The sequence below is a fragment of the Maniola jurtina genome, chromosome 24 (assembly GCF_905333055.1).
Source record: "Maniola jurtina chromosome 24, ilManJurt1.1, whole genome shotgun sequence".
Classification (NCBI taxonomy): domain Eukaryota; kingdom Metazoa; phylum Arthropoda; class Insecta; order Lepidoptera; family Nymphalidae; genus Maniola; species Maniola jurtina.
Window position 1 is genome coordinate 7,681,369 of NC_060052.1, and position 26,411 is coordinate 7,707,779.

At 38.6% G+C, this 26,411-nt stretch overlaps 1 protein-coding gene across 1 annotated transcript in view; it reads left to right on the top strand.

Moving 5' to 3' along the window:
• The window catches only part of LOC123877849 (large neutral amino acids transporter small subunit 1), a 40,109-nt gene that overhangs the window by 3,927 nt on the left and 9,771 nt on the right, over positions 1 to 26,411 (top strand). The window contains exons 2-5 of the mRNA XM_045924771.1: positions 9,952 to 10,195; positions 20,668 to 20,811; positions 24,333 to 24,435; positions 25,145 to 25,270. Of these exons, the coding sequence (XP_045780727.1) occupies positions 9,952 to 10,195; positions 20,668 to 20,811; positions 24,333 to 24,435; positions 25,145 to 25,270 (617 nt within the window). The remainder of the gene's footprint in view (positions 1 to 9,951; positions 10,196 to 20,667; positions 20,812 to 24,332; positions 24,436 to 25,144; positions 25,271 to 26,411) is intronic.

Here is a 26,411-nt window from a genome sequence, read left to right on the forward strand (position 1 = left end):
AAACTACTGGATGGATCGGGCTGAAATTCGGCCTGCAGATAGCTATTATGACGCAAACATCCACCAAGAAAGGATTTTTGAAAATCCAACCCCTGAAGGGGTTAAAATTAGGGGTTTAAAATTTATGTAGTACCTACACGTTAGAATAAGCTGGTTTTCTTAATAAATCAGTACTATTTCAAGGGGTAGCCGGTCGTATCTAATCTGCAGATTACAGCTACGTGTTCGGAGTCAAAGGATGGCGGGCAGACGGTTGAAATTTGGCATGCAGATAGCTATTATGACGCAAACATCCACTAAGAAAGGATTTTTGAAAATCCAACCCCTGAAGAGGTTAAAAATAGGGGTTTAAAATTTATGTAGTACCTACACTTCAGAATAAGCTGGTTTTTTTTCTTAATAAATCAGTACTATTTCAAGGGGTAGTCGGTCGTATCTAATCTGTAGCTGCAGAGTACAGCTACGTGTTTGGGGTCAAAGGGAGGCGGGCAGACGGTTTGTGCCGGTAAGCTTCAGTCTCCAACGGGAGATCGATACCACGTTTTAAAGTTCATAAAGATCTAAAGTTTCATCTTCTTTACTTAATACCACTCACGATTCAGTGAAGTACAAACGATATAAAAATATTAAATTATTAGGTAGAGCTTGTCTATTTTGAAATGACGCGCCCCACCACCGCAATTTACACATCACTAATTACACAAAATTATGTGGTGGGGCGCGTCATTTCAAAATAGACAAGCTCTACCTACTTCTAAGTACATACATATAATTTTAAATGGAGAAACTGACTGACTAACATAATTAATCCTACAGCTTTTAAAAACTGCTACTTATAGAAGGTCACTAAAAAAAATAATTTTGAAAATTTCAAACGTAACCTTTGATGTAAAATCACGCGGGGGAAGCTTACGCAATAATTCAGATTGCCTCAGATCTGGATATCGTCAAATATGCCTGTTAATCCTATGGTAAAATATCCAGCTAAAACTGTGAGATACCTGAAAGTTACCTACAAGTACATAATTATCTCAGTTAAAATATCTAGGTAGGTACATAGCCATTAAGCAAGATGAAACTCAGCCCACGTGGTATCGATTTCCCGCGTGAAGCTGAAAGTTAGCAACGTACTTACGGCCTCCCTTGACCCCGATAGGTATTTTCAACCCCTATAACTAAGTATCTATCTACTACACTTTCGATTATGTAACACAGTATGAAGTTATGAACCACAGAAATCCTGATAACAAGTCCCTTATACTTACTATTCCCAAGGGATGATGACTCCTAGTCAAATCAGTGACTTTTATCAAACGTCAAAACGCTCGCTTAGTCAGGGAGCTTGTATGAAATTCACAGAAGAGACGTCATAGACATTTGACATAATTTGACGTACTTTTTTAGTTCAATCGATATTTAAAAATGGTTAGCAAACTTGAAACTAACAGCGGACATGGATTTTATGAATTTTGGTAGACCCTCTATTTAATAATTTCTAAGAAATAATTTATTATTGACATAGGCATCATCCCAATTCTGTAGTATGAACATTTGCAGCACCAGAGGAACCGTCAATGCGTTGCTGGTCTTTCAGGAATTTTTTGATCCCCTTGAATAACCCCATGTTGTAATCTAGTGGGAACACCGCCGAAGGGAGACAGCCACAGTTTGTATGTGCGTGGAAGAAAGTGTCTGGTACAACGAACTGTCGAAGTGTACCAGGCGCCCAGGTGGTGGGGCTGAAATTGCATATGGTGGCGTGCGGTGCGGTTGTAGAAAAAGGAGGGTGGAATGAGGTCAAACAGCTCAGCAGTCATACCTAGGCGATAGAGAGCTTTTCTCCACGTGCTTCATGATTTTCAACGAGCTGTTTATTCATGATACATGGTCTGTTACAAAGTTAACGGTCCTCTATACCAATGGTTAAATGTAATGCCTTTTTAGTGCATGGTGGGCCACTCATTTCCATTAACAGTGTGAATAGGCACCTTCTTGGTAAACGCGTCCCATCTTAGACCACATCATCACTTTCCATCAGGTGTGATTGTGGTCAAGCGCTTGCCTATAGTGAATTAAAAAAAAAACAGTCTGTTAAACCATTTGACAGGATGTCGGGGTTTAATCATTAGTAGAAGGTGTCCACCACCTAAAAAAATTACAATTGGCATTACACAAATTCCTGTACTTATGTTTATTTTGTACCACCCAAAATAAAATTAAACCCAATTGTGTATGTACTGCTAAATAATTACAAGAAGAATTCATAAACTAGTTATAAGTAACTCGAATGTAACAGGAATGGTACGACGATTCTGTGAAAAGGCATTTCTTAGTGCCTCAGGCAGGCATTTAGGGTCAGACATGCGGACACCCCACGACGCTGCATCAGAAAAATCATTATTAACAGGGCTCTCTCCGTCACTTACTCCATACAATCGCAGCCCCAATTTCATTTGAATATTAAGCAACCAAAGTCCATGAAATTGCAGACATATTCTAGAAACTTCTGTGCCTGTGGTGTTTTAGATTTTTCTAAAAATATGTAGTTTTAAAATTACAGGGGCTCAAAGATTTGTATGTGAATTTTTAAGACCGCGTAACTTTGAAACCGAATATTTCAACGGAAATCTGGAAAACCACAGGCATAGATATTAGTTCCCGGAACGTGTCTACAAAATTCCATTGAGTATGATTGGTTAGTATTCCCATGAGAGACGAACTACGTTTGTATGGAGCGAGTGATGGAGAGATCCCTCTTAAAATAACTGCGGTAGAATCACAGCTACAATGTCCCAATCGCAATCACCTCTGATTGGTTGACGCTCGCTCACTATTGGCTACAATGCATTGTTGCAACAATACCACAAATATTCAGTTAATCAGAACAATTGAGATTGTAATAATTGATGCAGTTTTTCCACAACTGAACAGCACATCAAATGCGTATCAAAATACGCAGAAGGTAGGTTCCGTACTCATCCAGGCCAGCTCAGTAGGTGCCTATAGTACGCGACAAGTTGAGATCCGCAGCGGGTTAGCGCGAGGGCCATCCTGGTTGCCATTTCAACCTGTCCCGCACTATACTTATCCTACTGAGCACTTGTCACTATAAGTGAGCATTCTCTGTACCTATTATAGTGCTGTCTTCAAAAAGTATTAGCTCGCCACTTTTTGTAAGCTGATGTAAGAATACTTTAGTTATTGCGCCATTCACTTTTCACCCCCGATCCTAAAGAGGGGTGTTATAAGTTTGACGTGTGTATCTGTGTATCTGTCAGTGGCATCGTAGCTCCTAAACTAATGAACTGATTTTAATTTGGTTTTTTGTTTGAAAGGTGGCTTGATCGAGAGTGTTCTTAGCTATAATCCAAGAAAATCGGTTCAGCCGTTTGAAAGTTATCAGCTCTTTTCTAGTTACTGTAACCTTCACTTGTCGGGGGTGTTACAATTTTTTTTTAATTTACACTTGTTAGGTACTTATCTTCAAATTTCAAAAAGACTCGGTCCCATTACTAGCATTGCAGTGGGTTCTACCACTAGCCGCTATTGAGTATTATTATAAGTCCATGTCGCTATTATGGTTTTGTCATCAAAAATTATCGCCACTTTCTGAAGGCTGACGTAGGAATACTTCAGTTATTGCGTCATTCATTTTGCACGTCAGATGTAGCCTTAGAAATTTTCTTTTTACATTCCTTCAAGTTTCGAAAAGACTCGGTCCCTTTACTAGCATTACATAGGCTAATACCGCTAGCCGCTATTACGGTTTGTCGTCAAAATTATGGCCACTTTCTGAAGGCTGACGTAAGAATAAGTCAGTTGTTGCGTCATCCACTTTGTACGTCAGAGCTCAGATGTAGCTTGAAAAGTTTTCTTTTCCTTTCTTGTTTCAAAGAGACTCACGGCCGTATTCACAAACGTTACTATGAGGTCTCACAGTGCGCTCGAACGCATAGTGTAGGTTCCACCAATCAGATCATTGTAAATTGACGTGACACAGTCATCTGATTGGTGGAACGGACACTGTGCGTTCGACGGCACTGTAAGACCTCATAGTAACGTTTGTGAATACGGGTGTCAGTCATGCACAACAGACGGAAACGTTTAAGTGCAGAAACCAGCCCAGAGAGAAGACGGGTGTCAGTCCCTTTACTAGCATTAAAATAATATACTCTAGGCGAGCTTAACCGCTATATGTACTTACATACTTAATAGGGGAAAGTCTGCCCTACATTTTCGCCCGTGACAATCAAAAGGGGAAAGGGGAGTATTAGTCATGATTAGCATGGCTAATATTCTTTGTAAAAAAATAAAAATATTTTTGCTTATATTTGTAGGGCTGCCTTTGAAGCACTTATTACCAAATTTATTTTATTTTATTAAAATATATAATATAATATTAAAATTATTACCAAATACCAATCCTGTTGATACTCATATGGTTACTGTGTTAAAAAGTGTACTTATACCAAGTGGTTATTCTAACATACAAATACCATATATAGAGCTCTGGGTCTGGTTCCCACTCCTTTAAATTAAACGGTTTCAAAGGCATCTTTGTAGGGCTATTATAGAAGCAATAAAGAAAGGGGGTCACACAAGGACGTCCTCCGACCCCTTGTTATTTAATGCTCATACAAAAGACTCCATTTTGAATACTACTCGTATGTCGTCGTACCTAAGTCCAAATCCAAATGTCTAGTTTGAATGTAACCGCTTGGAGTATCGTCGTACTAAAAACTTCACTATTATTGGGTGATAAAGAATAGAAAAAAGTATATTTTTATTCAAATAAACTTATGTAAGTGCTTTAGAATCGTCAATGGTTAATAAATGAGTGTTTCTACAGTTTAAATGAATTCTTCAACACTAAATGATTTATTATGAGGAACTAGTCTATTAATCAATTATTAAGTATGTTAATTGTATACTCTTGTGACTTTTTTGTTGACATTTTACATAGATAATACATGATTTATTAAATTATTTACATTTTAATTTTAAGAGCTTTAAATTATATTTTATTTAACAGTTGGTGTTATATTTTATTTAACAGATGGTGTTGTGAAATCAGACCTATTTATGACTATGTATATGTATACCTACCTAAGTATGACTGTAATGTGTAAGGTATTTTGAGCATATTCAATGTACATTTAAACTATTTAGTGTAGTTTACATTGCTTATGTAAAATATTTGCACGCCATTACATGGCAAGTGTAGTGACACTAAAATAAATTGTAAAATCTATGCTAACCTACATTTGAGCAAATAAATGATGATTTGATTTGATTTGATTTTGATTTGAAATAATTTACCACTGGTTTGGAATGCCGTTCCTATCGAGAAGAATTAGCAAGAAACTCGGCGATTGCTCTTTTCAAATGTTCAATTTAATAATATGCAATACTGTACAAGCAATTGTAGCTTTGCCAAGTCAAATCCATGCGTTTTTCAGGTTTCCGTATCAAAAATGGTAAAAATGAAACTCTTATTATGCGATGTTCTCCGTCCGTCCATCTGTCTGTCACAATCGATTGCATATTATGTAGGTATAGGCTTATGTATTATTATCTTAATTTTTTTTGTAATGACCGTGTTTTAAGTTCGTTCACGCCGGTTAATGCTAAATTTTTCGATTATAATGTGAATTCAGAGGAAGCGATAACATAGCAAAACACTAAAAAGGGGGGTCATGCAAGGACGTCTTCCGGCCCCTTGTTATTTAATATTCATACAAATGGCTCAATTTTGAATAGGGGTTTTAAAGAGTGGGGTTGTCAGAGATTTAGGTATTTTTTTAAAGAATGATAGAAATTTTAAGTATAACTAATACTTAACCGACAGCACAGAGTACATTGGTATATATACTAGTCTATCATAGTCTAACTAAACCCTTCTCATTCTGAGAGGAAAGCGTGCTCAATAGTGGGCTGACGATGGGTTGCTGCTCGATCGATATGGTATGGATGTGTTAGTGACCCTAATATTTATCTCGTACTAGCCGATGCCCGCGACTTCACCCGCGTGGATTTTTCGAAATCCCGTGGGAACTCTTTGATTTTCTGGGATAAAAAGTAGCCTATGTGCTAATCCAGGATATTATCTATCTCCATTCCAAATTTCAGCCAAATCCGTCTAGCAGTTTTTGCGTGAAGGAGTAACAAACATACACACAGCCACACACATACACACAAACTTTCGCTTTTATAATATTATTATATATGTGATAATAAAGCAAGATAAACAAGACTTATCTCAGGTCAAACTACAATTTGGTTTACTAAACAAATTACACTTATTCAGAACTATATCCTACCGAGGTCATTAAGGTTGACGAATCACATAATAATTATTATCTACAAATGATAACCCATGCTAATTATTTTTATTGAATAGGCTCTTGGACTGTAGTAATAAAAACCGGCCAAGTGTCGGCCAGTAGGTAAAGTAAAACTCGCGCACTGAGGGTTCCGTACTCGGGTATTTTGTCCGACATTTTGCACGATAAATCAAAAACTATTATGCATAAAGATAAATAAAAATCTGTTTTAGAATGTACAGGTATTAAGCCCTTTTATATGATACCCCACTTGGTATAGTTATCTTGCTTTGAAAATTGAAAATACTAATTTTTTTTCATGCATATCTTTAATTTTTTTTTGTGATGTACTTAACAACAAATTCACGGTTTTCGGTATTTTTCTTTACTTGTGCTATAAGACCTACCTATCTACCAAATTTTATGACTCTAGAGTCTAGGTCAATGGGAAGTACCCTATAGGTTTTCTTGACATATACTACAGACGGACAGACAGACAGACAACAAAGTGATCCTATAAGGGTTCGGTTTTTCCTTTTGAGGTACGGAACCCCAAAAACTGGCAAACCACAGATATAAGCAAGTAGATATTAGTTTCTAGAACGTGTCTAGGAAATATTAACCTTGAGTTAGATGGGTTAACATGGTTATTAGAAATGAAAACCAAACCACGTTTGTGTGGAGCGAGTAATATGGAGAGTCCCCTGTTAATTCTAAATCACAGCGGTTAACGTTAATAAAGATAAGAATTTTAAGTAAGTAGAATTAATAATTAGTAGTAAACCTTGAATTAAGATTTTAAGAAAGAAGTTGTATTTAATAAAGATCTTAAATCTAGAGCAGTCTGTGAATATCCGTGTCAAGTAACGCAACTGTGATGATTGTAATCATTGCACATCCAATTCTATAGGTTTCTTTTTTTTTGCAGTACCTAGTACTTAAAAACTGGTTAAGTTCGAGTCAGGAATCATTCTTTTAGGATTCCGTACATAATGATTATGAACGTATAAATATCCGTGTCAAGTAACGCAACTGTGATGATTGTAATCATTGCACATCCAATTCTATAGGTTTCTTTTTTTTTGCAGTACCTAGTACTTAAAAACTGGTTAAGTTCGAGTCAGGAATCATTCTTTTAGGATTCCGTACATAATGATTATGAACGTATAAATATCCGTGTCAAGTAACGCAACTGTGATGATTGTAATCATTGCACATCCAATTCTATAGGTTTCTTTTTTTTTGCAGTACCTAGTACTTAAAAACTGGTTAAGTTCGAGTCAGGAATCATTCTTTTAGGATTCCGTACATAATGATTATGAACGTATAAATATCCGTGTCAAGTAACGCAACTGTGATGATTGTAATCATTGCACATCCAATTCTATAGGTTTCTTTTTTTTTGCAGTACCTAGTACTTAAAAACTGGTTAAGTTCGAGTCAGGAATCATTCTTTTAGGATTCCGTACATAATGATTATGAACGTATAAATATCCGTGTCAAGTAACGCAACTGTGATGATTGTAATCATTGCACATCCAATTCTATAGGTTTCATTTTATTGCAGTAGTACTTAAAAGCTGGTCAAGTGCGAGTTGGGACTCACTCTTTTAGGATTCCGTACATAATGATTATGAACGTCATATTTTGGGTGTATGAAATATTTCTTTTCCGAGTTAGAACATCACAATAAATCGTGACAGAAAAACCAAAAAATGTTCCTGTGTTTTGGTCACAGCTTTTCAACTATTTTATAAATCCTTGTTTTCGGTGTTTGTTGTTTAACACAATACCGAAATTTCATATTCCTAACTAGTTTAGTTTTTGGGATAGCCTCTGTCACAAAAGTGGTCTAAAACTGACAACTTTGACGGACCCCCAGATCAAAAATATACTCTACTCAATTAATTCTAATCACTGATACCCTCCATGCTAGGGTAAAAAAAAAAATCCGTTCCGTTTCATGTACCTATGGGAGCCCTTCTGAAAAATAATTTAATTAAATTTCTTATTCAGCAGACAGACAGCAGAGTGACATTAATAGAGCTCCGTTTTTATCCTTTCGGTACTGAACCCTAAAAACGTGCAGGAATTTGCAGTCTAGACTTAACGGTTGAATTTGTACAAGGTCATTTCGAAAAGGGGTTCTAACCAGAGATGGGGGTCACTCAGCGTGAGAGTGATAGAGACATAAAATGTTTTACGGAAGGTACTGAAATACCTTGCATCTCAGGGACGGGCTATTACGAATACTTTTGTCCTGGAAAATCAAAAGTTCCCACGGGATTTTTAAAAACCTAAATGCAGTAGGGCGAAGCTGCGGGCATCATCTAGTTATAAGATAAGTTATAAGTTATAGGTGCAGCTAGGTGAGTCCCTATGAAAAAAACCGGCCAAGTGCGAGTCGGACTCTCGCACCGAAGGGTTCCGTTCTCGGGTATTTTTTTTGACATTTTGCACGATAAATCAAAAACTATTATGCATAAAATAAATGAAATCTGTTTTAGAATGTACAGGTAAAGAAAGCCCTTTCATATTATGATAGGTACCCCACTTGGTGTAGTTATCTTACTTTGAAAATTGAAACACATTTAATTTTTTTAAATGATGTAACCACAAATTCACGGTACTCGGATTTATTCCTTTACTTGTGCTATAAAACCTACCTACCTACCTGCCAAATTTCATGATTCTAGGTCAACCGGAAGTACCCTATAGGTTTTCTTGACAGACGCGACGGACGAACGGGACGGACAGACTTAAACTTTAAAATAATGTAGGTATGATCATTAATGAAATACGAAACCAATATGGTATCTATCTGTTATTGGTGCATATGACGCGAATTCTTATCAGTGCCAGAGGTCAACTGATAAGGGCACAGATTCTGTTTTCCTACTTTAACAAAGTTCAATACACTAGGGACAATAATACATACAAACCTTGTACGAGCGGCGGCCCACTACTAAGTACAAGTCTCCTCTCAGAATGAAAAGCCATAGTCCATCACGCTGGCCAAGTACGGGTTGGCTTTCGTGCGTGCCCGGGATCGAACCCCCGATTTCCCGAGTAGTTCTTTCTAGCTAGTTCTTTAGATTCGTCTGCTTGTACAAATTTGAAGCCCCTATTTTACGCTCTTAGGGATTGAACTATCAAAAATGCTTTCTTAACCGATGTCTACGTCATATAACAGCTATCCGCATGCCAAACACCGTCCAGTAATTTGAGCAGTGCGTTGATAAATCAGTCACTCAGTCAGTCAGGTTTTTCTTTGATAACAAAGTTTAAAAAATCTATTAAAAGTATGCTCCTAAAAGCTTATTATACAATCGAAGATTATCTTAATGACAAAAAAGCTTGGATTTGACTCGCTCCAGCAATACACGGCGCTGCAATTGCTTGTATACAGTATGGCATATTATTGTAAATTGAATACTACAAAAGAGCAACCGCCGAGTTTCTTGCTGGTTCTTCTCGGTAGGAACAGCATTCCGAACAAGTGGTAGATTATTTTGACGATTCAAAAGCACAAACTTGTAAAAGTTTAATTGAAAAAATAAAAATTTTTTTGATTTTTTTTTTGAATTTTGATATAATTTTAGAAGATGAATTTTTTTTTTTGTTCCAGGGCACCCCAAAGTAAAGCAACCGAAGAAGACTGCAGTGACACGGAAAATCTTAAATCAGACCAGGAAGATGTCAAGTCCGGGGGAGCGTTGGAGGCGAAAATGTCGCTGCTGAACGGGATCACGGTGATCGTGGGTTCGATTATCGGCAGCGGCATTTTCGTGTCTCCCACTGGAGTGCTGAAGTACACGGGGTCGGTGAATGCTAGTCTGGTTGTATGGGTGGCTTCTGGCGTCTTTAGTATGGTAAGTTAAGAGATGTTTCTTCGTAACCCAATGTCGTTTTTTAGGGTTGCGTACCCAAAGAGTAAAAACGGAGCCCTATTAACAGGGCTCTCTCCGTCACTCGTTTCCACTTGTTTCATACAATCGTAGTTCCAATTTCATTTGAATATTAAGCAACCAAAGTCCATGAGATTTTGCAGACATATTCTAGAAACTAATATCTGTGTCTGTGGTGTTTTAGATTTTTCTAAAAATATGTAGTTTTAAAATTACAGGGGCTCAAAGATTTGTATGAAATTTTTTAAGACCGCGTAACTTTGAAACCGAATATTTTAACAGAAATCTGGAAAACCACAGACATAGATATTAGTTTCTAGAATATGTCTGCAAAATTTCATGGACTTTGGTTGCTTAATATTCAAATGAAATCGGAACTACAATTGTATGAAACGAGTGACGGAGAGAGCCCTCTTAATGTCATTCTGCTGTCTGTCTGTCTCTCCGTCCGTCCGTCTGTCTGTCCGAAGTATGTCACAGGTATCTAGCTGACCTGAAATTTTGGTATTTGGTGTACTTAGAACGTTTACCCAAAACCAAATATTGAATTATTTTGTTTTAGTACATGAAAAATGGTTTCAGGGTTCAGTACCCGAAAGGGTGTGAACGGGCCCTATTTGGTACTAGCTCAACTGTCCGTCCGTTCATCCGTCTGTCTGTCAGCTGGCTGTATCTCGTGAACCGTAATAGGTGGAGAGTTGAAATTTTTAACACAAACTATTGTCGCTATGACAACACATAATGAAAATTAGAAAATGGCCGTCAGAAAAAAAATGTGTCATTTCATATACCTACTTACGATGGCAAATGACAAGGAGTCCAACTCGCCCTTGACGATTTTTTTTGAAAATAAAACGGAAACAAACATTTAATTTCAATAGATCAGTCATTAATTGTGGCTGACTTAATGTATTGAAATTAAATTGTAAAATCTATTGAAAGTACAATTTCCTCCTTACCAAGCCTTCTCTATAATAAAATTAATAATGCAAATTGAATTATTTCATTCTAGGGTTCCGTACCTCTAACGGAAAGAAGGATATAGGATCACTTCGGTGACAGACAGACAGACGGACGGACAGACGGACGGACAAAACCCTCTAATTCATTCCTCAGATAAAAGTTATTTAACAATTAAAATATCGGCTCTAAATCACATCAAAACCGCGCTTTCCGTCATTGACTTGCATTATCATACTGGTTTGAGATTTCTTGTACGATGGCGCGGAACCCCTCGTGTGTGAATTCGACTCGCGCTTCGCCGGTTTTTTATCATCACATCACAAGGGTATCATTGCCATATAAATATTAATACTGTCATTATAATAACTCCCCGGTCAGGGTCGCAATGTAAGCAATCACTTTCGCAAAGTCATTCTCAAGATCAAATTATTAATTAAACATTTGTTAATCCGATTTTAAGGCACACGAACGAAGTATTTGGAGATATTTGATAAAACCGCTCCCTTCGTCGTAATAACCATTGTTGAGGGTCGGGGCCTCTTTCATTAATTGCACTGAGTTCTGGTAAAAGCTGTTATGACCTATAGTGGTTAGAACGTCCGCCTCCTAATCGGAGGTCGGGGTTCGATACCGGGCACGCACCACTAACTTTTCAGTTATGTGCGTTTTAAGTAATTAAATATCACTTGCTTTAACGGTGAAGGAAAACATCGTGAGGAAACCTGCATGCCTGAGAGTTCTCCATAAACTCAAAGGTGTGTGAAGTCTGCCAATCCGCATTGGGCTAGCGCGGCAGACTATGCCCTAAACCTTTCTCATTCTGATAGGAGACCCACCGGGTACTCAGTAGTGGGGCGGAAATGGGATTCATGATGAGTTCTTCGAGATCTCTACTCATCCTTGACGACCATGGCTAGTTTAGGGATCAGGACTCCATGAAACTCGCATGTAAAAGTTTATTGATTAAAAAAATTTCATTTTCATTTCATTTTAGTAGGTAGAGGATAAAATGGGGTTTGAATTTGGTGTAGTAACGCGTACAAAGTCGCAGACATAAGTTAGTCTCATGACAATCATCAAATTGTATGCAAAATCTACAATAAAAAATCCAAACACAACCCGCTCCACATTAGAGACTTGCAAGATACGGCCTTGCACTGTCGAAATGCGTCTACGAGCAACGAACAATTTGTACCACACTGTTGGACTACATTAACATATTATAATATGACCACATATTATTGTTTTTTTTTCGGCTGCACGTGATTTAATACGGTCAAGTTCAAGGTCCACATTTGAGGCTGTTTGGAGCTAAGCTTTATTAGGTACTTAGATAATTACTTCGTCCGCGTGGATTTAAGCTTTAAAAATCCCGTGGGAACTCTATGATTTTCCGGGATAAAAAGTAGCCTAGGGTATAATCCAAGGTATAATCTATCTCCCTTCCAAATTTCAGCCAAATCCGTCCAGTAGTTTTTGCGTGAAGGAGTAACAAACATACACACACACACATACACACTTACAAACAAACTTTCGCCTTTATAAAATTAGTGTGAAGTGTGACTAGATAATTACTTCGTCCGCGTGGATTTAAGTTTTAAAAATCCCGTGGGAATTCTTTGATTTTCCGGGATTAAAAGTGTGTCTATATCCCCGGGATGTAAGCTAACTTCGCACCTTTCATCAAAATCGGTTAAACTGTTGGGTGAGGAAGGCTAGCGGACAGACAGACAGACACACTTTCGCATTTATAATATTAGTATGGATATCTAGTATCTTTACTTTACTTTAAAATTGTTACTAACTAGTAATCCTTTTCAGATACTTATTTTTTTCAATTTTTAGGGTTCCGTAACTGAAAAGGAACTAAAAGTTTTTCCTACAAACTTTTCGGCTCTATAAATTTTTAAAATACATATGTTATTATACCTGATTTTATTGTGAAAAATTGCCCGTAGGTAGGACTTAACCTAGAGAAGTGCATTTAAAAAATTTAAGAAGGATTTTTTTTTTTAATTTAAGAAATTTCCTTCAAGTGTTAAAACTATAAATGTTTCAGCTGTGTAAATTAACCTCTATCGTAATAGTACCTACACCAACAGCTTTTTTAGATAGACACCTGTTAGTAATATAATTTAAAAACCCCCGACACAAAAACCTCTATAAAAAAACTAGAAAAGAGCTGATAACTTTCAAACGGCTGAACTGATTTTTTTCGATTATAGCTAAGAACACTCTCGATCAAGCCACCCTTCAAACAAAAACAAACTAAATTAAAATCGGTTCATTCGTTTAGGAGCTACGATGCCACAGACATACACAGATACACACGTCAAATTTATAACACCTGTAGAGGCATGCAGCCTCTTTTAAGACCGGCAGCTGCGAAGAAAGCAACACACTTTGCAGCTGTCACTTAGAGAACACAATTTGAATTCGGAGCGATTCAAAATATCTTGCTGATTCAAATATCTTCAAATTCAACCAATTCACTTCAGATCATCAAGACCGAATTATAATCTACAATACAATACCAATTTTAATTGTAACCCAAGCACATATTGTAAATACAGCCCCAGTAATACAAGTTAATATGTAGCGGTATTTTTATTTATCAAGTTATCTATCATACGCTGCATGGCTGCTACATACCCCTCTTTTTGGGTCGGGGGTTAAAAAACCGGTCAAGTGCGAGTCGGATTCAAATAGGAAGAGTTCCGTAACAGCGTGTATTCGTGCAAGATAATATTATGTTCTTGCCACAGATGGTTTTTACCTACTTTTTTTTTTATTTGCATGGCAGCCATTTTCAAATTTTTATTCTTTGCCGTTATAGTGGCAATTAAAATAACACTGTGATTTCAACTCTCTGTTCATAAGATACAGCCCTCTGACAGACAGACGGACGGACAGCGGAGACTTAGTACCTACCTACCCTCTAGTATAGTTTTTAGGAACCTTAAAAAGTTAACTAAGGAAGTCTATTAAACAAAGAGAACAGCCGACGAATTTGGGAAAGGAGAAATCCTTGGGGTCCACTTCAATTGTGAAAGTCAAAACTGCACAAGCAAAGGTCAAGAACTTAGACATATAATATGACGAGTCTACGATGCATGATTGCGTATTTTTTTTAAATAATATTAGCCATGCAAATCATGACTAATTCTTCCCTTTCCCCTCCAATTAAGCGTAAAGCTTGTAACAGGAGTGGGGTACTACAATAGTGCAACGGGTGGGGTTTGAACCGCCGACTTTTCGGAATTCAGTCCGCTCCTCAACCGTTGAGCTATCGAGGCTCTAAATATTAATGACTAACGTACGCCCGCGGGCTCGCTTGACGAAAATATTCCCTTTATTCCCTACTAGCTGATGCCCGCAGCTTCGCCCGCGTGGATTGGTCAGATCCCCTGCAGCATCAGGATTGAGGAGTTGGACTCCAAATTTTTTATGAAACAATGTCGCAAAGTTCCTCTATCGATTAAAAAAGAAATGACGCAAATCGGTTCAGAAATCTCGGAGATTTCAGTGTACATAGGTAGAAAAACACAACTCCCTTTTTGAAAGTCGGTTAAAAAAGTAGCCTATGTTACTCCCTGGTCAATTCTCTACTTGTCTGTGAAAATCCCGTCAAAATCGGTTCAGCCGTTCCCAAGATTAGCCTTTTCAAACAGACATACAGACAGACAGACAGACAGACAGACAAAAATTTTAAAAACGTGTGATTCGGTTATAGTATCGTTCTAATAACCATATGACCTTAATATGCGGTAGTTATTTCGAAATTACAGACAGACACTCCAATTTTATTTATTAGTATAGAGTATAGATACCGTCATCCCTGTTCTTTAAACCTGTACATAGTCAACTTCTCAGAGTTCTCAGCATCATTCTTTTGATAAAACAGCCAATTTGCCAAGATTTCTGCCTGACTCCAGTCCCCCGGGCGTCTATTAATAAAATGCTATTATAAAAGATAGGCTTCTTGCAAATAAGCAAACAAGCTTTCCATAATACCATGATAATGAAGTCTTTTGGGAATATACAGCGAGCGATGAAAATATTACCTAATTACACTATCCACGGAAAGAAGTTAGTATACGGCTCTCTCTGTTACGTAATCCCATACAAATGACAGAGACGAATATCTCAGTGGGTGTTGACCATTTTGAGTCACCAACCAATCATAAAACATGTTTTCAAAAAGTTGAAAACTAAAACCCGACTGCGATCGTCCTAATAAACGCTGAAATATTAGAGTAAAATTGATTTTCTGTCTCTTGGTATAATTATACATTTATACTTATACATGAGCTTTAAATTTTCTCCTCTTTCATTTGACATCCCACTCGATACAATAGCAAAACAAAATTTTTGGAGACCCCCACTTTTTTGATGTAACATCCGTTAGGTCAATTTTTTTCGTATAAAATATAGCCTATGTCACCCGGACCTTTACAACGAATCAATTGACAACTCATTCATCAAAATCGGCCCAGTAGTTTAGGCTCTAGGATGGAACACACAGAATCTGGATACAAACATACATACATAGACTGCTAAAATCATAACCCATCCTTTTGGCTTTGCCGCAGTCGGTTAAAAGACTAATATATAAGATACCTAAAAACAAATCTGCTGCAAATTCATAGCACGAAAATCCTAAATGTCAATCCGATGTAGATATTATCATGTGCGTCAACAAAAGTATCATGTTTCGACATTCTGTTATTAGATATCTATAAGTACAAGTGAAATTTAAGATGACCACAGAATCTTAGCTCTGCTGAATGTTTGCCTATAGTCAAGACTTTAGACTAGATCTAACTTTGACACGACCACACGGTGAATTAATGGTTACTAGCTGATGCCCGCGACTTCGTTCGCGTGGATGTAGATTTTTAAAAATCCCGTGGGAATTCTTTGATTTTCCGGGATAAAAAGTAGCCTATGTGCTAATCCAGAGTATAATCTATCTCCATTCTAAATTTCAGCCCAATCCGTCCAGTAGTTTTAGCGTGAAGGAGTAACTAACATACACACACACACACACACACACACACACACACACACACACACACACACACAAACTTTCGCCTTTATAATATTGATTACAATACCTACTTGTTATATCTAGTAAGCTGTGATAGCCTAGTGGTTAGTCCGGCTCTTAATCGGAGGTCGGGGGTTCGATCCCGGGCACGCACCTCTAACTTTTCAGTTATGTGCGTTTTAAGCAATTAAATATCACTTGCTTTAACGGTGAAGGAAAACATCGTGAGGAAACCTGCATGCCTGAGAGTTCTCAAAGAGTGAACTCTGCCAATCCGCATTGGGCCAGCGTGGTAGACTATGGCCTTAACCCTACTCACTTTGAGAAGAGACCCGTTCTCAGTAGTGCGCTGGCAATGGGTTGATCATGATGATACATAATGTAAATAACGGGTTCATACTTCATACCTACCACGATTGTTATGATGATTAACCCCCGACCCAAAAGTTTGACGTGTGTATCTGTGTATCTGTCTGTGGCAACGTAGCTCCTAAACTAATGAACCGATTTTGATTTAGTTTTTTTCTGTTTGAAAGGTGGCTTGATCGAGAGTGTTCTTAGCTATAATCCAAGAAAATCGGTTCAGCCGTTTGAAAGTTATCAGCTCTTTTCTAGTTACTGTAACCTTCACTTGTCGGGAGTGTTATAAATTTTTAATTTACACTTGTTTTGAATTATTTCGATCCAATTGCTTGAGTGGAACTTATTTGATGTACAAGGAGGATAATTTGTGTTAAACCTGGGTTAATCTGCTATTAAAATTCCTTCTCCCACCACCTGACACCATTGTGAATAATGTGATCAGAGTTGCATAAGTTTGGACAGTTTCCTTAATAAATTACCTTCCTCAATAATTAGAAAGAGAGTAAAGTAAGTACCTAGTTTTTACCCGACTACGGCAAAGCCGAAAGGAAGGGTTATGATTTTAGCAGTCTATGTATGTATTTGTTGAAAGAGTTTCTGTGATGTTTATGTATAAGTAGGTAGGTACTTGTTAGAGTAAATTCAAAGCAATATTCTATTTTGATTACATAAACAATAACTATTCCGTTCGTGCTTTTATCAGGACAATGATAAGCGTCTGGTGTCTCTTATATCATCAATATTGTACCTAAATGCGCTGCATAACAATAAATGATTAGGTACAAAGTAACTAATAGCTCGATTAATTAATTAGCCTCAATAGCTCAACGGTTATAGGAGCGGACTGAATTCCGAAAGGTCAGCGGTTCAAACGCCACACGTTGCACTATTGTCGTACCCACTCCTGGCACAAGCTTTACGCTTAATTGGAGAGGAAAGGGGAATGTTAGTCATGTTAATCATGACTAACATTAACCTTTCCCTGAATATGACTAATATTCATATATCCATATCTCAATATCCATATAATATTATAATATTATAAATGCAAAAGTGTGTCTGTCTGTCTGTCTGCTACCTTTTCACGACAGGGTTAGCTTATATCCCGGGGACGGACTAGGCTACTTTTTAACAATAATACTTTTGATAAAAAGTAGCCTGTTTTAATCCAGGGTATAGGTAATCTATCTCCATTCCTCAGCCAAATCCGTCCAGTAGTTTTTGCGTGATTGAGTAACAAACATCCACACTTTCACATTTATAATATTATATTAGGAATTAGGATTAGGATTTCGCTATGGTTTCGGGTATGGTTTCCATACTAAAGCGCCCATGTGCCTTTGTCCCACAACACAAAAATTCAAAATTCAAAATATTTTTATTCAATTAGACCATAGAATTTTACAAGTTCTTTTAAATCGTCAAAAGCATGTCGGATCGAGCCGAGGATCGTTTAAGAATTGATGAAGACAGGCCTTCTGAGATCCTGAGGAGATCCTTAGGGTCTGCTTCGATCACTAGGCGATCTTCAGACGTGTTAAGAACAATACTTCCGCTTACTGCATGTCACAGCTACCAGCGTAACTAGGTAAACCTAACCTAACCTACCTAGACCGGCTCCTCCACCCCTTACACCGGTCCCAAACCAACCATCTAACCTAACCACCACAATAACAACTCGTTTAACCAACAGTACCACTTTAGGTAACCACTACTCTAAAACCTACAGTACGACAGACTATTCCTACTGAGAAGTGTCCTCGGCAACAACCGGACGAATAATGCCCCGCTACGCACAGTGTGTCTGATTTTATAGTCCAACGACGACAGTGGGGAGATGACGTAATGCTCAGTGAGCAAAGTATTGACAGCTAAAAGTCGGTACCGCCGACACGGCCATTCTGACCTGCGTACGTCCTCGTACGCTAAATGTCACAAAGCATGTGAGGACAAAACCATAACCACAAAATCACTATACCGCTCGTCTATCCTGACTGGCAGTTAACTGTCAATGAACATCTTTCTCATTCTAAACCTGGACATCAATGTCCCCTCAACCACTCAACACTAGTGGACCGGACATCAGCGTCCTCTCAGTCAGTAAACCTCTGTAAACCAGAAACATTACAATAATTAACGTACAATGCTATTGGTTATGATTCTGACCATCACGGCTTTTTCTAGGGCTCTTTGGCTTGACTAATTCATCACATCTCAACACTTGACGTGGAAGTTGACACAACCAACCTAGGTTAAGAAATCACTTTCAACTGATCATCTGTCTAAAAAATAGGCTAACACTGCGAGAAGAACCAAAACCTAATTACAAGAACCTATCTACTGACATGTCGCGACGCGAAATTTAGTTGAAACGATTCTAAACTACAGTTCATATGATTAGAGCGCAATTGCTATTGCAACTCTTAATCAATCATGATTTAAACATTATTCAAAACTAATTTACCACTGGTTCGGAATGCCACAACCTAGCGAGAAGAACCAGCAAGAAACTCGGTGGCGTCTAACTGAGTCGTTAATTTCATCTTCACAAGAAAAGATCTCCTTAAAGAATCATTGCATTGATACTCACATCTAAACTAGATCACATTATTGACTTCTCTTTACTTCAAATGTCGCAATAGCTCACCTTCTCCACTCTTTGCGAATTGCAATACTAAAAGCCATAGTATCGTGCGCTACGGCACCTTGAACACTATCCATAAAAGTATGCAATCGCCACCACCGCGTATCCCAATCAAGGAATCGCCAGTAAGTGCCCGGTTTCCGAATGCAAGCTATTCGATTTTATGGGGAAACTCATTGTCCCAATTTATTTTAACTCTGCACAAGAGTCATCAATGATTCTTTACTAAACGGATTACTTGATTCCAAAACTGGTTTATAACGTCATGACGATTATCACAAAAGAGAACCAGAAAACAAAAGAACTAATCACAAGACTTGGCATCTAACTGAACTTAAAAACAAAATATTTTTTTTTTTTTTGTTAAGGATATGTGGTTAACTGTAACTGTGCGGTGTCTATGACAGTAAAACTCGTTTAACATCGTCGCGTCACGGCCATTCTGACGCGCGACCGTCCTCGGGAGCTAGTACGGATCAAGCACAAACAATCCCTAACCAATGCTGTACACCGCAGTTGAAGACAAAAAGAAACAAGGTATTCGCACATGGGTTTAATGTAGGTAGGTACCAGAAAATCCGATTATTGGTTCCATTTAGCTCAAACACATCCAGTGCTAACGAAGGATAACCCCATCCAAGCACACGATATGTCCCGCCAGTATGTGTAACAATGCGTGCCACAGCACTGCCAGAGAGTAGCCCTAGCCACGTACGTACAATACGCACTATTACACATAATCTAAACCACAACACATTATCAGAGAGTTGCCCTGACTTAATGTGCAGCGTCACGACACACGTAACCAAATAATCGCAAAAATAATCTAATGTGGGTAATCCCACTTCTGATGTCGGATCGAGCCGAGGATCGTTTAAGAATTGATGAAGACAGGCGGAGATCCTTAGGGTCTGCTTCGATCACTAGGCGATCTTCAGACGTGTTAAGAACAATACTTCCGCTTACTGCATGTCACAGCTACCAGCGTAACTAGGTAAACCTAACCTAACCTACCTAGACCGGCTCCTCCACCCCTTACACCGGTCCCAAACCAACCATCTAACCTAACCACCACAATAACAACTCGTTTAACCAACAGTACCACTTTAGGTAACCACTACTCTAAAACCTACAGTACGACAGACTATTCCTACTGAGAAGTGTCCTCGGCAACAACCGGACGAATAATGCCCCGCTACGCACAGTGTGTCTGATTTTATAGTCCAACGACGACAGTGGGGAGATGACGTAATGCTCAGTGAGCAAAGTATTGACAGCTAAAAGTCGGTACCGCCGACAAGCATCTACCACTGGTTCGAAATGCCTTCACATCAAACACATCTAGACATTTATTTGTAAAAGTTCTTGTGAATGCACTAGCTTATTCCAGACTTTAATTAAGCCTTTCTCTCACAGATCGGTGCGTACTGCTACGCGGAGCTGGGTACGATGATCCGCCTCAGTGGAGCAGACTACGCGTACATCATGGAGACGTTTGGACCCTTCGCTGCTTTCATACGACTCTGGATCGAGTGTATGATCGTCAGGCCTTGTTCACAGGTATGTCTATCATCACCCTCAGTATCATTATCAAGAGACGTTCACTGTTTGACATCTTCTTCTCTCTGGGCTGGTTTCCGCAATTAAACGTTTCCGTCTGTTGTGCGTGCGTTGCCCCTCCCCGCCGAAGTCTTCACTCCAGCCATCCAAGCTCGCTCCAGAAGCCGAGTAGACCGCCCAGGTTGCCGAGGGCTTCATGGAGTGAGGTTGGGGATCTCAAATGGCGCTCTCGTTGTTCTGCTACGGCCGCGCACTCTAGGAGCACGGGCGTCGGTGTTTCATCGACCTCCATGCAGGCCCTGTACAGAGGACTGTTGGTGACACCTATAACGAAAAGATGTTTGTTTAGTGGGCTATGCCCCATTATAAGTCCCACTACCTTCCTAAGTTAACCATTGTCCAGGCGGAGTAATTTGTTAATTGTTGGTCTATTTAGGGAAAGCCTCTCTGGACATACTATAGCTTTCTTGAAGTTAGGGTTGCCACCTGCCACTTCTTGATTTACGGGTCACAGACATTAAAAATACGGGTTTCAAATTTTTATTACTGTGTTATTTAATTTAATTTTTATTCCTCCTATTTAATGATAAGATGGACAGATCATTGTCTCATTTCAACAATATCGCACAACAGCTAAGGTGGCAGCTTATAAACATGACACTTTAAAAACTATTATTTGCAAGTCTATTCTTTGCTTCGTACCTTTTCAAGACTTGAGTATCACTTTGTGCAAGCACATCAAGAGAGCAGGGTTGGCAGATCGTTGAAATCCATACTAATAATTATTATAAATGTGAAAGTGTGTCTGTCTGTCTGTCTGTCTATCTGTCTGTCTGTCTGTCTGTCTGTCTGTCTGCTACCTTTTCACGGCCCAACAGTGTAACCGATTCTAACGAAATTTGGTACAGGGTTAGCTTATATTCCGGGGACGGACATAGGCTATTTTTTATCCCGGAAAATCAAAGAGTTCCCATGGCATGGGATCTATAAAAATCTAAATCCACGCAGACGAAGTCGCGGGCATCCTCTAGTTTATAATAAATACAATAATTTGACTGTACCGTTATTAGAAGCTAATTATATAGTCATCGTAAGGGAAAGGAGCTGCGATCCGGGATTTGGCGCCTACCTGGTCCATAGGTCTGCTATCGCCATCCATTCAGCGTGGCAATACCGCCAGTTTGATGGGCACCTTTGGCCCAGGGGCAAGCTTGATGGGCACTCTTGGCCCAGGAGCAAACAGGGGCGGTTTTTCGATTCATGACATTTCGGAAAAATCTTAATTATGTATTTTTAAATATTGACATAATAATTTATTCTCCGTACTTTAATTATAATAAATTTTGTACCTAAATATTAATTTGAGATGGGCGCTGTTTTTTGCATTTGCCTTTAATTCAATATTTTATTATAATAAGAATTATTTTCTGTTGCCAACCCTGATCAGCGCTACGCTAATGGCTTAGTAAGCCATGAAAGATGAAAACATAGTCAGTAGGTATTTCATTAGCTAAGCTGCCTTAATAGTATTCACATGGTAGGTATAGGGCTGTTTCTTCCAACATCAACGGTAGGTATAGTAGGTACTCGTACCTACCTATCTTTTTAACCCCTGACCCAAAAAGAGGGGTGTATAAGTTTGACGTGTGTATCTGTGTACGATGTATCTGTGTATCTGTCTGTGGCATCGTATTTCCTAAAATAATGAACCGATTTTAATTTAGTTTTTTTTTTGTGTGAAAGGTCTGATCGAGAGTGTTCTTAGCTATAATCCAAGAAAATCGGTTCAGCCGTTTGAAAGTTATCAGCTCTTTTCTAGTTACTGTAACCTTCACTCGTCGGGGGTGTTATAAATTTTTAATTTATACTTGTAGGTATAATAAGACTAATTGTTAGTTAGTTGTGACTAATTGTTAGTTGTTGTTAGTTAGTTAGTTGTGTAATTAGACTAGTTGACTCACCCCGGCTTGGTTCGATTGGTATTTCTGTGGCTTTTAGTAAGAGTTTATAGAGAAAATCCAGGAGGAAATTGTCAAGTTTGTAGACGCAATAGTTTTAATTGTTCGTTGACAGCTGTTAGCATATTTTATCTTTCTAATTTCATGAGATACATCCCGCTTACAGACATACAGACAAGCGATAAACGAAATTTATTTCGTACAAACCATCGCTAGACTACTCAATAGCAATTTGATTACAGAGCAATGAGTATAGGTACTTTTGTCTTTTATTGGAAATCGATAAAATAGATATTTAGGACAGATAGGCTTCGCTAACCAAAAACATTCGACCTACATTACTTAAGTATCACTATTGAAGTTACGTAACACTGAAGACAAGCCCGGGTAGTAATCTGATTTGCCTATGTCTACTGACGTCATACGTAGCTATAGCCTGTTCTTACAACCAACATAATCAGAATTAGAAAATCTAGATATTGTAGAACAATTATACTATAAAAAAAATATATAGCGATTAAACGAGCAGGCGGGTAACCTGATGTTAAGTGATTTACCGACGTCCATGAACATTTACAGTACCAGAGGAACCGCCAATGCGTTGCCGGCATTTCAGGAATTTGTTGGTCCGGTACCCAGGTGGTGAGGGTGTAATTGCTTACGGTGGCGTGCGGTGCGGTTGTAGAAAAAGGAGGGTGGAATGAGGTCAAACAACTCTTCAGAGCACTAATCCATACTAATATTATAAATACGAAAGTGTGTCTCTCTGTCGGTCTGCTACGTTTTCACGGCCCAACCGCTGAACCGATTTTAATGTTGGTACTGACTTGGGATACATCCCGGGGAAGGACATAGGCTACTTTTTATCTCGGAAAATCTTGGAGTTCGTACGGATTTAAAAAAAAACAAAATCCACGCGGGCGAAGCCGCGGGCATCCTTTAGTACGACTATCAAGAAAGGAGCTTAATGGAAAGTAATAAAATCTAAACATCCGACAGTGTGTTTGTGTTTACAGTAGAGCCGTGATATTGTCGCCCGGGGTGGGACGGGTTTATTTATAGGAAAGACCGATCTTTTAAAGCCTCTTTATTGTATGTTGAACTAACTATATTGGTCCCGGATACGGAGTTTAATATTTATTTAGATACCTACTTCTTTCTTCGTACTGGGCAGGTTTCCACACTTAAACGTTTCCGTCTGTTGTGCGTGCGTTGCCCCTCCCCGCCGAAGTCTTCACTCCAGCCATCCAAGCTCACTCCAGAAGCCGAGTGGATCGCCCAGGTTGCCGAGGCCTTCACGAAGTGAGGTTGAGGATCCCAAATGGCGTTCTCGTTGTTCTACCACGCCCGTGCACTCCAGGAGCACGTGCATCGGTGTTTCATCGACCTCCATGCAGGCCCTGCACAGAGGACTGTCGGTGACACCTATAACGAAAAGGTGTTTGTTTAGTGGGCAATACCCTGTTATGAGTCCCACCACCTTCCTAAGTTTGCCTCTGTCCAGGCGGAGTAGTTTGTTAGTTATATGTATTTGGATACTTATTTAAGTATTTCCTTCCACAGGCAATCGTAGCGTTAACTTTCAGCGTTTACGTGCTCAAGCCAATATTCCCTGAGTGCGACCCGCCTGAAGATGCCACGCGGTTACTGGCTGCCTGTTGTATTTGTAAGTTGCTAAAACTACTTTGACTAACCTTTCATTTCAACATAGTTGGATGTACACTGGATGATTAGAGCCTCGATATCCCAAGGGTTGAGGAGCGGACTGGATTCCGAATGGTCGCGGTTAAAATCCCACTATGCACTATTTTCGTAGCTACTCCTGGCACAAGCTTTACGCTTGATTCATGGGGAGTATTAGTCAAGACTAGCATGGGTAATATTCTTTTTAAAAAAAAAATCCACCGTCAGCCGTGGCCTATCCGCTGTCTGACGGCGTGGAAAGGCTGGAGTGAGCTGGAGCGGCGCGGCAGGATCGAAGTTCCCTAAAGCCAAATCCGAGGACTTTCCTAGGTAGCGCGCTTGCCTAGAAGATACCTTTCACCCTTGCTTTAGAATATTCAAATAAACTTAAGTGATGATACACTGTTTAAGTTAAGTTAGTTTTTAAGTTTTATATTTTAGGTTTTATATTTTTATTTTTTTATTTTCATTATTTTTTATTTTTAGTTTTGTATAAGCGTCATTTTTTGTAATACTATGTTTATGTGTCGGTCTCAACGAATAAATTTTATTCTATTCTATTCTATGTTGCAGTCTAAGATGGAAGAGGGCAAACTTGGGAGGGGTATGGCAGTGTCGTCATAACATTAGTGGCTTCCATTTAGATGGAGTGTCTTTTGAGCTGGTTAAAGCATTAATCTCCTCTTTTCCAGTACTCCTCACGTTTGTGAACTGCTGGTCAGTGAGAGCGGCCACGCGCGTGCAGGACTGGTTCACTTACGCCAAGCTGCTGGCTCTGTTCATCATCATAGCGGCCGGGATCTACCAGCTGTGTCGAGGTAAGGGTGTTAACGACTTCAAAAATGAAGAGGCTCTCAGTTTGACGGTTTTTAGGGTTACGTACCTCAAACGGAACCCTTACAGGATCACTTTGTTGTCTGTCTGTCTGTCCGTCCGTCTGTGGGCCTGTCAAGAAAACCTATAGGGTACTTCCCGTTGACCTAGAATCAATGAAGAATCATGAAATTTGGCAGGTAGGTAGGTCTTATAGCATAAGTAAATCAATAAATCCGAAACCCGTGAATTTGTGATAACATCATTAAAAAAAATTAAAATGTGTTTAAATTTTAAAAGTAAGATAACTATACCAAGTGGGATGGTTATCATATTATGAATTGGCTTTACTTGTACATTCCAAAACAGATATTTGTATTTATTTTTATGCATAATAGTTTTTGATTTATCGTGGAAAATGTCGGAAAGAATACCCTCGGTGCGCGAGTCTGACTCGCACTTGGCCGGTTTTTTATATACCATTTAAATTATCTTCGATTGAGTAATATGCTTTTTTCAGGAGCATATACTTTTAATAGATTTTTTTTTAAACTTGTGTAAAACCAAGTCTTGATAAGAAAACGATCTCACAATGAAAAGCTCGTTCACCGATGCCCGCTGCAGACACCAATCCTGGATATCAATGGCTCGAGATAAATCTATTTGTCGAACAAATTGCTCCTTTCTGTACATAGGAAGACTAAATTGCCTTGCCTTACATAACAGGGCTCTCTCCGTCACTCGTTTCATACAATCGTAGTTCCAATTTCATTTGAATATTAAGCAACCAAAGTCCATGAAATTTTGCAGACATATTCCAGAAACTAATATCTGTGTCTGTGGTGTTTTAGATTTTTCTAAAAATATGCAGTTTTAAAATTACAGGGGCTCAAAGATTTGTATGAAAATTTTTAAGACCGCGTAACTTTGAAACCGAATATTTTAACAGAAATCTGGAAAACCACAGACATAGATATTAGTTTCTAGAATATGTCTGCAAAATTCATGGACTTTGGTGGCCTAATATTCAAATGAAATTGGAACTACGATTGTATGAAACGAGTGACGGAGAGAGCCCTCTTAAAGAAATATGCGAGTAGAATTTTCTAGAATACAAACGGGAAGTCAGTCTTTAAATTATTACTT